A 16,733-nucleotide genomic window follows, 5' to 3' on the forward strand; every position below is an offset into this window, starting at 1 on the left:
AATGGGTTGTTGAGAAGCTGCCACTGAATTGGTAATTTTAAGGAAATTTTATCCATTTTCGGTTATTATCTAAAAAATAATTATAGATAGAGATAAACTTTAAACAGCAATTATGTTAAGCAAACTCAGATCTTCAAATAAGTCAACATGATCAAAATGATCAGTTGACCCCTTAAGGAGTTATTGCCCTTAATAGTCATTTTTTACCAATTTTTAATAAATTGTTGTTATCTTTTACAAAAATCTTCTACTCTGAAACTACTGGACCAAATTAACGAAACTTAGCCAAAATCATAATTAGGGTATCTAGTTTAAAATTGTGTGCGGTGACCCAGCCAAACAACAAAGATGGCCACAATGGCTAAAAATAGAACATAGGGGTAAAATGTAGATAATGGCTTATAACTCTGAAACCAAAGCTTTTAAAGCAAATCTTACAAGGAGTTAACTTGTTTATCTAGTAGATATCTATATGTCCTGGCATTTTCATATGAATTGGACAACTGGTTGTTGGGTTGCTGCATTTTTTACATTTTTCATTAATGTTTGGTAAGTTTTTACAAAGTTTTTTCCTCTGTTACTAAAGAGCCAAGTTCATTACAGAAAGAGAAAATTGTAAGTAACAAAAATTATCAGTAAAGTATGATCTACAAACACATCACCATCACCAAAACACAATTTTGTGATGACTCCATCTGTTTCCTTTGTTTAATATGCACATTAACCAAGGTGAGTGACACTGGCTCTTAAGAGCCTCTAGTTCATCTTTGTTGTTGATAGTTTCTGTACATGTATTCCCCAGTTGTTGTACATGTCCCTGTTTTGTGTAGTACTTTCTTCTGAACAAAAATGATCAGACTTATGAATGGAACAAATCATAAAATAAAAACTTATTTTTTAATAGTTCTGAATCAAGCGATATTTGCAGCCATATTTGAACTTGGAATTATTACACTTTTATGTATAAATGTGTGCTACTATTTATTGTATTATTGTTTTATATTGAAGTGCAAATTATCTGTATATACCTAGTAATGAAAACACATTCTATAATTATCAGTATTTTATGTTGCATTTATTTCTATGTTACTATGACATTCTTATTTGTGAAATATTTATCTCTATACGATAAATGAGGATCTTTGATTGTATAATATATCCAATCGCAAAAAAGAATGTAATATTTATTACACAAGTAGGTGTTAAAAGACACGAAGAAAATGAGTCAAAGCAGAACGTCTTAGAACAGATCTGTAAAAAGTAAATTGAACCATTTTCCGAATCTAAGTAAGACGATTGAAAAATTCTCATATATTGTATATCAAAAAGAGAGCGTGGAATACCACAGATACATTCAAACTCATAAGTCGAAAATAAACTGACAACTCCATAGCTTAAAAAAGAAAAGACAAACAGACAAATTACAGTACACAAATCAGAAAAATTAAGACTTAACTTCTGAGTAGCTTTCGTATTTTTTAAGTAAATCATATTTGAATGCATTTAACAAATTTTTAAATTGAAATGTATAAACTAGTAATGATTGGTTTAATACAGGTCTGATGGTAAATACGAAAATATGTTTACGTTACCGGATACAATCACAGCATGGACCACTCGTGGGTTTGCGATAAGTCCTACAAATGGTCTTGGTATTGCAACAAATGTTCAGGTGAGAAGTAATTGAAAGTTTATTTTGTACAGGAAGGGTATTAAAAGTTCATTACATAAGATGTAATGTGGTTGAAGATATATCCATTGAAACTTCTGTTTATATTCCTCTGTAATATAATATGTTTGCATTGGCTTTCATCATTTTGGTGTGATATTTTTCTTCAAGTAAATGTGTGTCATCTGATTGCTTACCACTGATGAGCATACTAATAGCCTTCTCTCGTTCGTCTTTCTAACATGAAATCTGCCATAAGACGAGACCTATCTATGTATCAACAGTTTATTATCTTTTGAAGCAAACAAAGCTACGTCAACGAACTTTTGGCCAACATTTTTCTCTTAAATTGTAAGCGAGAAGTGTGAAAATTTATGTTTTGATTAATTATATTTATAAAATACAGTGGTCTATCAGTAAAATATGTGTTAAGGTTACATTAATGCTTATTTACATCATTTTAAAAAGTATATTGCAGTTTGTCGACCAATTTTAGACCCTTTCCATTAATAGTTCATGATCCTGCAACTTTGAATTAATGAAAAGAGATTCTGTCCATCAGATTGTTTTTTATTTGAATTCTGCCGAAAGAGGAGACATTTCTATGTGTCAATAGTTCATGATCCAGCAGTGCCCTATCAATGAAATATTTGTTAAAGTTAAAATAATAGTTTTCTATTTTGTTTCTTCTCCTCTGCAATCACTGGACCAAATGTCACAAAAAAAACATAGGGTTAAATTAACTATTTGCTTATATCTCTAAAACCAAAGTATTTAGAGTAAATCTGAGACTAGGTAAAACTGATTATCAGATCGGAATCTATCTTTCCTGAAATTTTCAGACAAATCTAGCAATCTGTTGGTGGGTTACTGCCCCTGTATTGGTAATTTTTACGAATATTGCAGTTTTTGGTTGCTATCTTCAATATTAATATATATATATAGATACGCTGTGAACAGCAATAATGTTCAGCAAAGTAAGATCAACAAATAAGTTGGCATAACCAAAATTGTCAGTCAACCCCTTTTAGGAGTGATTGCCCTTTGTAGTAAATTTTTAACAATTTTAACTAAATTTTTGCAAAAACCATCTTCTCTGAGACATATTTAGCCATACTTGGCCATAATCATTATAAGGTTTATAGTATAGAAAATGTGTCCGATAACCCCGCTTTTCAAACATCATGCCCGATATGATTAAAAATAGAACATAGAGGTAAAATACAGTTTTTGATTTATATCTCTGTAACTTAAGCATTTACCGCAAATCTGACAGGTGGCACAAATGTTAATTAGATTTAGATTTATCTGCCCTGAAATTTCAGACGAATTTGACAATCCGTTGTTGGGTTGCTTGCTGCCCCTGAGAAAGTAATTTAAATGAAATTATTGCAGTATTTGTTATCATCTAAGATATTATTATATCTAATATCTATTACTATTAAATATGATTTTTACCTTATTTCACCTGATTTCCAAAGCGTCAGTTAACACAGGTGAGGAAAACTGGCTTTTGAGAGCCTCTAGTTCTTTTTGTATGTTGATATATTGAAGTTAGCTTTTTAGTTTTGTTTCATGGTATTGAAATGTCTTTTTACTTTCAACAGGTCGAAGGATTTAAGCAGTTTTTTGTTGTTGTTTCGTTGCCGGCATTAGCGGTTCGTGAAGACAAAATCGAAGTTAAACTTGTTGTGTTTAACTATTTTTTGGCTCAAAAGAACGTAAGTGCAATAAATGATATGTACATTGCTATGATCAGTGAACGAAAAGTAATCTGAATAATCAGAATTTCATTTTGAGTATATATATTAAGTTATCTAGAAAAAAACATTGTATGTGTGTCCTTAAAGTTTGTATGGTTTCTTAAGACACCAAGTTAAAAAGTATGAAAAGGATTTTCTTTATCACTAATTTTATCTAACATGTAAATGATTAAATCCATTCCATATAGCCTATGTTAGATTAGATAACTGTCGAATTGACAATACTACTGCATCTCCTTATGCACTTCCTTTCAGAAAAACTGGTTGTTTGCATGAAATTTGTATTCGTAAATGTATCGCATACTATATGCATTTGGCAACTAAGCAAAAAGTAAAATATATCCAATAACTCCAAGGAAAATTCAATACAAAAAAAATCTTCTCGCCCGGCAAAATCAAAAACTCAATCTCATCTAACTATGAAACAACCGTCATATTTCTGACGTGTTACATGCATTTTTCTTATTTAGAAAATGTTAGATGAAATCCAGTTTTATAGCTAGCTTAAACTCGAAATAGAATGAAATTTGCGTATAATTCAATTATACTGATAACATTTTGTGAGCAAAACAATCGGACGTAAAAGGTAAAAATGTTAAACATTAGGAAACCGCTGTTTCGTTAACTTGACTTTTTGACCACAGAAAAGATCATTTTCCTTGATCTATTTCACAATTGATTTATTTAGCTTGTATCTGTTTCTGAACGAAAATTCACTTAAACATAACGAACAAACGTTAGTGACATGTATGCCTTATGCGGTTTAGTAGGTAATGTGATGCATGCATGTTTCTAGTTTCTCGTTTATTATATAGATAATATCGTTCGTTTCCCTCTTTGATTTTTTTTTACACCAGTCATTTTCTAGTAGGCCAAGAAAGATAACTATAATTCTTTATTCTTCCTCAAACAACAACCTCTTTTAGATGTCTGTCATATACCGATATATACTCAATGAAACCCAAAAAACACTCTAACCAAATTTGTTCTATTACAAATGTATGAAAATTGCAACTCGACTTATGCATCAATACTTCGTCAGTTGTTATGCTTATTCAAGAATAGAATAAAGTGATGCAATTTTTTTCTGGACATTCACTATATTTCACTGTAAGGTCTTCAACAATCAGATCTCATACTTGTTTACAATCTTTAGAATGTTAAAGGGGGCTTAAATTTCAGACACTTAAGAAGAGAGAGCCAACAGTCTGTACTATGCTAAAACCAATAACGCAAAACTTCTTATGCAGACCATTTACGACAATTTCTTAATTGCAAGCATAATAATATTACAATTCTCATGATTAAGAAATATCTTTTAAGTATTAAATTATCAACACAAGGGTAGATTACCTTTTCTGGTATTATGTCCTCTTTAAGAAATTCAGAATCCGATCCTGGTTTAACAAGTGTGTAAGTTATCATATGTTGGCTTTATAGATGTTGTCGACATTTTGATATTGCATGTCATTTAATCTTGTTTAATTCGATGATTTATTAGAATGATTTTTTTATATATATATAACTTTTTAAATACTGTACCTTTGATGCAAATTTGTGGTCAGAGTTACAGCTTATTAAATATTTAACAAAAACTCATTGTGTTTTCATTCTAGGTACGTGTAACACTGAAACAGTCACAGGACTACATGATATTCAGAGATTCTAGCAATACAACGCAGTCTTTAAATTCTGACTTTACAGATACAGTCCAGGTATAATGTATATGAAGTTGACATATTTCAGAAAACCGAATTACCAGACTGATTTCATTACTGCATGTTTTTTTCGTTTCATATTTGAACTGTTTGTAAGTTAACATAATAGGGAACTTGTTCAGATCAGTCAAGTGTGTTGTGTGTTCAATTTGCATTATGTGTCTTCATGATTTATTTAATCAATAGATGTCGATTTTTGAGAATTGTATTACTCAATTTATTTCACTTGACTGGGCGGCGTTTAACCGGTTCACTCATAATAAACCAGTCCATCTTTAGATAAGTGTATTAGGATAAACTCATCAATGAAGTGTCCAGTAATTTTTTGGTAAATTCCTTTGATGACACTGATAGGGGATAAAAAATATCAGTAATAATTATAACGGCAATCATCCTTATCACACACATCTTCAAATAGACTGTGATTATGCAAATTAAAACTTAAGCTCCGTCTGATCAGTTAAAATAATATTGGTAATACCAGGATCACTTGGTGAAATGTCTTGTGTGACGTTTTTACTTTTTAATGTTCACAACGATGACGTTGATAAGTTACGAATTTCCGTTGAATTTAATCAAACCAATGAACATGAAATAACACGTGACATAAAGTATTTGCAATCGATCATATTCTATACTATTAAACGAGAAGACCTCATTTTTTGTGTCGCTTCTCTTCTTGCCACAATAAATTGATCTTCATGTCTCTGTGTTCTATAGGTGTTATACCACCATTTATGTTCCCCTTAAAGTCCTTATTAAATTTGCACTTTTCAAAAAAATTTGCAGAATTTATCTTTGTTTCAAATAAAGAAATACTTGGAATTAGTAAAGTTTTATCCTGTCAAGTACTATAGAAAAAATTTCATATAACATTTCATTGCATATAAGAAAATAACCATCATTGGAAGTTAACCAATCAAATGTATCCCCTTATTTTATCTGTGTACAAGGTTTAGTCACCATGTTACCTCAAGATTACAAAATTTTCTATAGAAATCCCAAATAAAAAATAATGGTGTTTTGAAATACCCGACATATGTTTATGACACAGAAATGTTTTTACTGCAATAAAATGTAGAAATAATAACCTACAACTGTCAAATTCAAGGGAATATTTTTTTCGACCTACTTCGGGGTGTTACATGCCATGCTTTGGTGGTATTACACCTCTATAGGTACCATGCGTTTTGGTAAAAAAAAAACGAAAATAAAGGCGTCGGGACATTGTTTCCGTCATCGGACGAACTTTTAACTCATGATAGACAATATTTCCGTTATAAGTACTCGGGGACAGGACAATAGTTTTAGCGTTGTTATAGACTATCTATATAATATAGCAGTGGTTGCCGTGGAGAAGTAACTTAAAATTGATAGTTAATAGCAAATACGCTTTATTTATGATACACGTATATTCATAGTATACAGAAACGCAAAAAAAAATGTAATTTATTAAAAAAAAAAGAAATAAGTGAAAAAATGTCTTCAAGTATCTATGAATTTTTAACTTTTCTGAAATTCTTCAGACATAGAATCTTTTACCAAAACTCTCCCTACTATAGTTTACATACTTTCAATTAAGCTCTTAATGGCGGATGTGTTCTAGTAAATATATAACTTTCATAATAAATAGGGTGATGTTATGGGACGTATTATGGTGTTGTTAATTTTGGAGTTCAAGTAAAAATTACAAATTACAGATTCTAATGTTTTCAAATTTTAATAAATGAAAAGGATTCAATTGACAGCTGTGCCATTTAAAAATATGGATAAATTTTTGGAAAATTTGCAATGAAACAGAATTGTAGTCATAATTCTTGTTGGAGGACATATATATTTTATATAAAAAAATGTATGCCTGAATTTTTGTTCAAATTTGATTTTAAAAGAAAAACGTTTATATTTTTAGGTGCCTGCTGGACTGTCTAAAGGTATTAACGTGTTTATCAAACCTACTACTATAGGTAATGTAATGATACGAGTTGAGGCTACAAGTGGAACACAAGTTACGGATGTCACCGATATTGTAGAGAAAATCGTATCGGTCGATGTAAGTTTTCTTTAACAAATTCTAACAACTATAATAGGCGAAACTGAACATTTTGCATGTGTTGTTGTTAGTTCCTAGAAAGTATACGTCAAGACCATCATGTATTAAATGTGAAGTTAGATACGGAATATTTATCAACAAGGTCTTGTTATCTCCAATGACCGTTTTTAGACGATCACACATTACCGCTTTTTTATTTGACTATTTTGACTGGATTTTTGGGACTATGACCATTTAACTAGTATTTTGACATTTACAACTTGCAGCACAACTTCGTTTGGCAGGAGTCTCCCATACTTGGTACTTTAAAGTATATCATTACGTGCAGTTGGTCTTTTATATTTGATAATAATTATGGGGGTTTTTGGACTCTTTTCTCTTTTAAATATCATTCCATAATTAAACTTTTAACTTTACATTTTAAAATTTCTCATTTGTTTAGAGCGGATGAGCAATCTTGATTATAAATGATTATTTTTGGTTTAATTTCACTAAATACAGTTCTAGATAATTCATACATGTACTTAGATTAAACTATATTAAATGGAAATATCAGTGTTTGTCTCAAGCGATACATATAGATTGCTTTTCCAGTCACGAGGACTACGAGGCAAAGACGGGATCAACAATTGGAAAATTTCCGCTTAAGTTACTTTGAATCGAATTTCTGGTGATAAATCAATAGTATTTTGAATGAAGCTGCAGTACTATCGATACTCATCACAATGACGATTACTTTGATGCATTTATGTTATTTAACGTGTTGTTTATACTTATCTACAGCACTGAGTCGATACGTCTGCTGGTAGACTATGAATCCCCGAGGCTATCATCAGCTCAGAAGTCAGTACTTCAGTGCTGACACGATTATGACAAATCTTTCTTAAATTGCCCGTTCATTAATTTTGAAACCAGGTTTCAGCTCCCTCAGACAAAATTCAAAATCTTCCTATAACTATTGACCTTAGACTGATTTTGCTGTTTTTTATCTTATATTTGCCACAAAGCTTTTTTATATACTATTTTTCATGAGTTTACAAAGCAATCAGTTCATATCCGTTTGACGAATATTTGAGGTACTCCCATTGTTGTCCATTCGTTTGATGTGTTTTGTAATTGGATTTTGCCATTTGATTAGTTAATTTATGATTGAATTTTCTTCGGAAATTCTGTTTTTTTGTGATTTAATTTTTATGGTCATGGTAACGTTGAGCAATTATCAATGTTTAGTTTTCTGATAAATTTTGCGTGATGTGTTGTTCAAGCATACCTCACATAGTTAAGAGGCGCTTAGGGAAGTTTTTGAGATACAATAATACAGAAATGATCTGTTATGTTATGGTACTCCAAAGGTTATAATTGTTTTCTAAACTATACCATTGATATTTTCGAAACTATTAACAATTAAAGTACAAGATTCCACAGTGAAGTTAAAAATTCTAAAAGAGAAACGAAATATACCAAAGGGACAGTCAAACTCATAGACAACGTCATGGCAAAAAAGCCAAAATAACATGAAGACAAACAAAAGTGTAAAGAACCAATATCTAAACATTTACTGGTGAATAAAAATGCAGACAGCGCATCGTGTGCACAAACTATGGAACGATTTGTTTTTTCATTAACATTTCACGTTGCGAAAAGATATGATTTATTTTCATTTTGTTTAGCCCGAAGGAAAGACAAAATATGGTGGAGTGCAGGAGCTGTTTGCAGCACAAAGTACCTTGCAGACATTACTTGTAAATCCAGAGTTTCCATCTGATTTTGTTCCTGACTCCAGGAAAATAACGGTGTCTGTTACAGGTTAGATTATATAATTCCCCCGTCTATTTGAGATAGTGTACGATAATATAGTATATAATATAAGGATGAATGGCAAGTAGATGACCACCTTCTAAATTATGTTTGCTATCTTTTATAATTTATCATAACCACAAGGTCGATTACACGTACCATGTTAGTAGACATTACATCCCTAAGAGTATCACTTTCCTAGCAGTCGGTGATCCTGTGCTGACATGGAATATCGTTTATGTTAACATTTGTGTGAACTTAAATTCTAGACAATATATAAGTCTGATTTCGTTCAACTATTTGCCTTTTTTCTTATCGATGCTTTCAAAATTTGTCATTGTTTTAAATTAAAGTTAGAGCTCTCGTGTGTACAATACTAGCATGAATAAATTGATAAAATGTTATGACGGAAAAAAGGTTTTACTTAATATATGAAATATGTGGAACAAAAGAAACATTGAAATTCTGTTCTTTCATTATTTTATGTTAAGACTTTTTGGTAGAAGGATATTGTATGTTGTTGATTTTTTTAATTTTAGGTGATATATTTGGACAGTCTCTACAAAATCTTGACTCTATGATAAGGACACCATATGGATGCGGAGAACAAAACATGATCTCTCTAGTACCTAATATATATGCTATGTCTTACATGGAAGCTGTTAACAATGTGAAACCAGAAATTGAACAGAAGGCTAAGAAGAACATGCAACAAGGTAAAGTTAATTAAAAGTTCTTAGGTGCTCAACATAAAAGATCTTTACGAGACAAACGCATTGGGACGTTATGAACTGTCATACACTATTTCTTGAATACTCGTTAATTCAGCATACACGTCTTAGCTTACAAAGTATATAAATCTGTAGACAATATGTTTTTGAGAGAAAAATGTTGACAAGATAAAACGCTTAAAATACGATGCATTCATGTCTAAAATAAAACTGATTGGCAATTAACAAGCTAGTTTCGATCTATGAGTATGAATGTCCCTCTGGAATCTTCGGTTCCTTTTTTGCAGCTACAATGTATATGGAATCAACAGAGAGAGCTTTTGGCCTTGCATTTCTTAGAACATTTATAACCTAAAGATATTAAAAGTATAAAACTTGAGTTTTCCATGTGTTGAAAAGTTCACCAAAAAGACCTGATGCCTTAATAAACATAATGACAATTGTATTCAATTCAAAAGCCTAGCTGTTTTGAGAATAAAAAAATGTTAAAATAGATATAGGAAGATAGTGTCAATGAGACAACTCTCCATCCAAATAACAATTTAAAAATTAAACCATTATAGGTTAAAGTACGGCCTTCAACACGGAGCCTTGGCTCACACCGAACAACAAGCTATAAAGGGCCCCAAAATTACTAGTGTAAAACCATTCAAACGGGAAAACCAACGGTCTAATATATATAAACGAAACGAGAAACACGTATATATTACATAAACAAACGACAACTATTGTACATCAGATTCCTGACTTAGGACAGGTAAAAGGTCATTTTTGTCGAGCCTGGATAATCACAGGTCTGTTCTATGTTCCTTTGGAAATACAACCAAATATGAATAACTGGATCTTCCATCACTGTATTGGATACCTAAACTACATTAGTGTCCTTACAAACAACGGTATACTGCTGGGTCTTCCAATTGCTCCACGAAACCTCTTTCTAAATTATTGATATGTATTTTATCAGCATTCAAAGACGGGCTACAAAGTTATTTCGAAACTGCCTATTCTAGAGGTGGCGTGAATCAGATGTGGATACTTAAAATTACAAAGATCTTTTAGAGTAAATACTATCCAACTCTCCTTCATCTTGTAATAGTATTAAAACATTTGACATCTTCTCTTTACACAAGTATTCCACATTCCAAACTAAAAGACAAATTGAAAGAGTTGGTATTGCTTTGCTTCTAGATACTTATACATTGTCTTAGGGAGGAATAAATCATACTTTGTAAAGGATCACTCTGATTCAAACCAAAAAATCACTGAAACTGATATTATGAAGACGCTTGATTTTATGATTGACCACATATTTGTTACGTTCGTAGGACGTGTTTTTCAACAGACTGTCGGCATTCCGTTTTTGCCGTATTTTACTTTTAAATGGACTTAGATTTTCTGCCAGGAATCAACACGTTCACTCTGGTTAAAGTTTTTGAAATTTTAATAACTTTCTTAAACTATCCTGGGTTTGTACCAAACTTGAACAGAAACTTGTTTATGATCATATGATCATAAGATAGTATCTAGAAGTAATTTTTTGTAATTTTTCCGTATTTTACTTTTAAATGGACTCTGCCAGGAAACAACTCATTCATTCTGTGGTTAAAGTCTTAAAATTTCAATAAGTTTCTTATATTATTTTGGATTTGTTCTTAACTTGGACAGAAGTTTGTTTATGATCAAAAGCTAGTATATATAAGGAAATTTTGTTCAAAGTTGTACCTTTGTATCTATATTTTACTTATAAATGAACTTTTCTTTCAGTGAACATAATATAAAGTCCGCAGTTAAAGTTTTAAAACATTTATTAGATTCATGAACTATCCTGGATTTTTACCAAACTTGAACAGAAGCTTCTAACAATCAAAAGATAGTATCAAGAGGATGTTTTTTAACTGATTGTTTTCCTCATTTTTGTTGAGCCTGCTGCAAAAGTAGGCGAGACACTGTGTTCCGCGGAACCTTTACAAATTTTTTGACTGTTATCAGGAAAAGTAGTCCCTTTTCAAACATGACAGTATGAAATGATAACTGTGTACTTTCTTTCATGCGTGTCTCTAAACATGTATTGTGTTGGTTTTTTTTGGGTTTTTTTTAACTTGTATCTTGTTTATATCAATACTGCCAGTGTGGTTATAATAAGGTGAATGAATAAGACTTGTTCAGAGATTGTGGGATTTAATGACTGAAACTTAAGTGGACATATTTCTTGACAATTGTTATAAATTTTATGCGTCCCAGGCACGCATAATGCCGGCGTTCCAGGCACACTTGAAGCCGAATATTTGAAAGACAAGAATGTATAATAACCAAATAAGTCGAAGTGCTATATATTATATATACCTCTTATAAACAAAAAAAGGACCAAAAAATATTCAAATTAATCTAAGGTCATCTTTGACTTTGAAAACTTGTTTAATATAATTTCTAAATTTTAAACTGATTTTTTAAATGCTTAATAACAAAAAGTATACGTTTATTTACATAAATTATATTCTGTTTAACAGGTTACCAACGAGAACTTAACTACAAGCATCAAAACGGAGGTTTTAGTGCATTTGGAGAGTCTGATGATTCCTTTTCAACATGGTGAGTATTCTTCAATTTATGCCTAAAAAGTTCAATTTTCAATTTAACTGTTTACCACAAATACAAAATGTCTTTACTTGTTAGCAAGACTATTTATATTCTAAATATTTGATACGCAAAATTAGAATTGTTTTTCTGTTGCTCAAGTGTTACAAAAAGTATCGCATCCTATATATCATTCTTTTTAACATTGCCATTAAAGTGCGAGGTTTGGCATGCCACAAAACCAGGTTCAACCCACCATTTTTTCCTTTAAAAATGTCCTGTACCAAGTCAGGAATGTGGCCATTGTTATGTTATTGTTCGTTTCTGTGTGTGTTATATTTTATCGTTGCGTCGTTTGATTTTTCTTACTTTGTAGTGTAAATTCACATTGCGATAAGACGTGCACGGTACTTGTCTATCCCAAATTCATGTATTTGGTTTTGATGTTATATTTGTTATTCTCGTGGGATTTTGTCTGATGCTTGGTCCCTTTCTGTGTGTGCTACATTTTAGTGTTGTGTCGTTGTCCTCCTCTTATATTTAATGTGTTTCCCTCGGTTTTAGTTTGCTACCCCGATTTTGTATTTTGTCCATGGATTTATCAGTTTTGAACAGCGGTATACTACTGTTACCTTTATTCATAATTCTTTCTTACAATGCCAGTTATTGTCTTCTCAACGTTAAGTGTTGAAGACGACAAATATGTAAAACTCATAACATTCTTTCATTTAAGGTGAGTATTTGAATTTAAATTATAATTTTGATTTTGATTTTTTTCTTCTTGAAAAGGGATTTATAACGATATTGCAGTCTAATGTCTTAACATATTAATGCAAAAAGGACCACATCAAAAATTACCGACTTAACTATTCATTTCCGAAAGAGCTAGAAGAATGCTTCTGTTGTCATTTTAACATGAAATGGTGCGCTCGCAAATTCGGTTTGGGTTAGGCACATATGCCAGGTGAGCAAACCATCGCTACACAACTGCTATCATAAGGTTATTATAAATGTGTGATGATTTTGTTTTAAAGGATACATTGGCCTTTAAATCATCTGGAAAGATTATATAATTATTGATTACGTGCTTAAACTGATTTTTTTTATATACATAAAAAGTATATATAAATGTGATTTCAGGTTGACTGCTTTTGTAATGAAGTCCTTTGCACAGGCCAGCAAGTTCATTTTTATTGATGACAAAGTGTTAGTAGAAGCTAAAGATGCTATAATGTCGCAGTCAAATAGAGACGGATCATTTAATGAGCCTGGGAATGTAATTCACAAGGATATGATGGTACTAACTTTATATGTCTTGTGATACTGATAATGATAAGCATAACGTTCTAGTGTGGGATGATTTAGAATACCTGGTACTCTAGGGCATATCAGATATTACTTTCAATTGACGTCCGACGTAGTCGCCGTTGTCGTCGCCATTGTTAACTGTTTCAAAGATCTTCTCCTTTGAAACCACTACTGAAACTAACCAATATTTAATTAGTTATTACTTTCATGTATCTTAGTGAACTTGATATTAAGGATACTACAGAAATGTGAGGGTCTGATTCATATCTTTATCTTTCCTTTGATATAGACATACACGGACGACTTCAACAAAAATCTATGGCGAACGTGATAAGTAAAACTTCCAAATTTTCAATTTCAATGTTTTGCAGCAGTTACATACCTTCTTCTCTAGTATTGTATTCTAAACTAGTACGATCCAGTCGTGCATTTAATGATATCTTACATAATTTTAACAGTTAACAGTTTAAGAAAATGGCATCAACATTGCACAATTGCGATAAAGTAGCAAAATAACCTTCAGTTTACTGGATTTGATCTGTATGGCGTCAAATTTGGCCATGACCGACTGGAAGAACGGCCGAAATATCGCCCCTAAAAAAGTATTTGTGTCACCATCACGATTAGGTTGACCGAAACGACATGTTATTCCGGTCTAAGATTTTTTATCCTATAACTGATTGAGGCATTGTTTGGTAGGTGAATCGTTTTCATTGGATGAGGCAATAACCCTGTCAACTACGTGCCTGGTAGAGTCCGAAATGTAGTTATTTCGATTCCCACAGTTTCTGTTTCTTACCTTTATATGTCTCTTCTTTGTGGATTTCCGATAAGTGTTTTGTTTAAACTTAGTATGGGTTATTTTTTTTTATCTATTATTGTAGTTTTATCTGAGCAGTCCCGCTTCCTCCAACAATAAAACTGACTGCCACGAAATAGCCGAAAGTTTTAAAGTGGCGTTAAAAACACAAGAAATAAATCATTAAGTTTTTATACGACCGCAAATTTTGAAAAAAATTTCGTCGTATATTGCTATCACGTTGGCGTCGTCGTCTGCGTCGTCGTCGTCGTCGTCGTCGTCGTCCGAATACTTTTAGTTTTCGCACTCTAACTTTAGTAAAAGTAAATAGAAATCTATGAAATTTTAACACAAGGTTTATGACCACAAGAGTAAGGTTGGTATTGATTTTGGGAGGTTTGGTCCCAACATTTTAGGAATAAGGGGCCAAAAAGGGCCCAAATAGGCATTTTCTTGGTTTTCGCACTATAACTTTAGTTTAAGTTAATAAAAATCTATGAAATTTTGACACAAGGTTTATCACTACAAAAGAAAGGTTGGGATTGATTTTGGGAGTTTTGGTTCCAACAGTTTAAGAATTAGGGGCCAAGAAAGGGCCCAAATAAGCATTATTCTTGGTTTTCGCACAATAACTTTAGTTTAAGTAAATAGAAATCAATGAAATTTAAACACAATGTTTATAACCACAAAAGGAAGATTGGTATTGATTTTGGGAGTTTTGGTCCCAACAGTTTAGGAATAAGGGGCCCAAAGGGTCCAAAAATAAACTTTGTTTGATTTCATCAAAAATTGAATAATTGGGGTTCTTTGATATGCCGAATCTAACTGTGTATGTAGACTTTTAATTTTTGGTCCCGTTTTCAAATTGGTCTACATTAAGGTACTAAGGGTCCAAAATTAAACTTAGTTTGATTTTGACAAAAATTGAATCGGTTGGGTTCTTTGATATGCTGAATCTAAAAATGTACTTATATTTTTGATTATTGGCCCAGTTATCAAGTTGGTCCAAATCGGGGTCCAAAATTAAACTTTGTTTGATTTCCACAAAAATTGAATAAAAGGGGTTCTTTGATATGCCAAATCTAACTGTGTATGTAGATTCTTAATTTTTTATCCTGTTTTCAAATTGGTCTACATTAAAGTCCAAAGGGTCCAAAATTAAACTTAGTTTGATTTTAACAAAAATTGAATTATTGGGGTTCTTTGATATGCTGAATCTAAACATGTACCTAGATATTTGATTATTGGCCCAGTTTTCAAGTTGGTCCAAATCACAAAATTATTATATTAAGTATTGTGCAATAGCAAGAAATTTTCAATTGCACAGTACTCAGTAATAACAAGAAATCTTCAATTGCACAGTATTGTGCAATAGCAAGAAATTTTCAATTGCACAGTATTGCGCAATAGCAAGAAATATCTAATTGCACAATATCAATTGGAGTTATCTTTCTTTGTCCAGAATAGTAGTTGAATCAACTTAAATCATTGTTTTATACACTTTACAATGTTTTTTCACTTTTACTACCAACTGATAAATTAAAACAATCTTTACCATCAGTGATAACAAGCAATTTTTTACATTTTAATATTTTATGATGTATTTAAATCAGTAATTATTGTTGCAAATTCCATTAGAAATTTGAATTGAGATCGGTTTTGGAATAAAGGAAAAGGGGATGTGAAAAAAAAATTGAGGGGGGGGGGTGGGGGAGGGTTCAATTTTTCTTATTTGAAATTTCATTAATAAAAAGAAAATTTCTTCAAACATTTTTTTGAGAGGATTAATATTCAACAGCATAGTGAATTGCTAAAAGGCAAAACAAAAATATTAAGTTTATTAGACCACATTCATTCTGTGTCAGAAACCTATGCTGTGTCAACTATTTAATCACAATCCAAATTTAGAGCTGAATCCAGCTTGAATGTTGTGTCCGTACTTGCCCCAACCGTTCAGGGTTCAACCTATGCGGTCGTATAAAGCTGCGCCCTGCGGAGCATCTGGTTTTTTATTCTAGCATATAAAGTAACAGGATCTACATGACTTAAAATATAAAGGATGGGTAAATTGTATTATTTGACTCCCTATATGAATTATAATATTGCCATGTAAAGATAACATTGATGTGTAAATTGTATCATTTGACTCTCTATATGAGTTATGATATTGCAATTTAAAGATAACATTGATGTGTAAATTGTATCATTTGACTCTCTATATGAGTTATGATATTGCAATTTAAAGATAACATTGATGTGTAAATTGTATCATTTGACTCTCTATATGAGTTATGATATTGCAATTTAAAGATAACATTGATGTG

At 31.5% G+C, this 16,733-nt stretch overlaps 1 protein-coding gene across 4 annotated transcripts in view; it reads left to right on the forward strand.

Moving 5' to 3' along the window:
* LOC134720791 (alpha-2-macroglobulin-like protein 1) overlaps positions 1 to 16,733 on the forward strand; it is a 300,001-nt gene that overhangs the window by 270,622 nt on the left and 12,646 nt on the right. For all 4 annotated transcript variants that reach the window (XM_063583299.1, XM_063583300.1, XM_063583301.1 and 1 more), the window contains 8 exons: positions 1,558 to 1,672; positions 3,277 to 3,390; positions 5,049 to 5,147; positions 7,060 to 7,200; positions 8,871 to 9,006; positions 9,537 to 9,713; positions 12,236 to 12,317; positions 13,443 to 13,599. In XM_063583299.1, coding sequence (XP_063439369.1) covers positions 1,558 to 1,672; positions 3,277 to 3,390; positions 5,049 to 5,147; positions 7,060 to 7,200; positions 8,871 to 9,006; positions 9,537 to 9,713; positions 12,236 to 12,317; positions 13,443 to 13,599 — 1,021 coding nt within the window. The remainder of the gene's footprint in view (positions 1 to 1,557; positions 1,673 to 3,276; positions 3,391 to 5,048; positions 5,148 to 7,059; positions 7,201 to 8,870; positions 9,007 to 9,536; positions 9,714 to 12,235; positions 12,318 to 13,442; positions 13,600 to 16,733) is intronic.

This window comes from Mytilus trossulus, chromosome 6, assembly GCF_036588685.1.
Source record: "Mytilus trossulus isolate FHL-02 chromosome 6, PNRI_Mtr1.1.1.hap1, whole genome shotgun sequence".
Lineage (NCBI taxonomy): Eukaryota > Metazoa > Mollusca > Bivalvia > Mytilida > Mytilidae > Mytilus > Mytilus trossulus.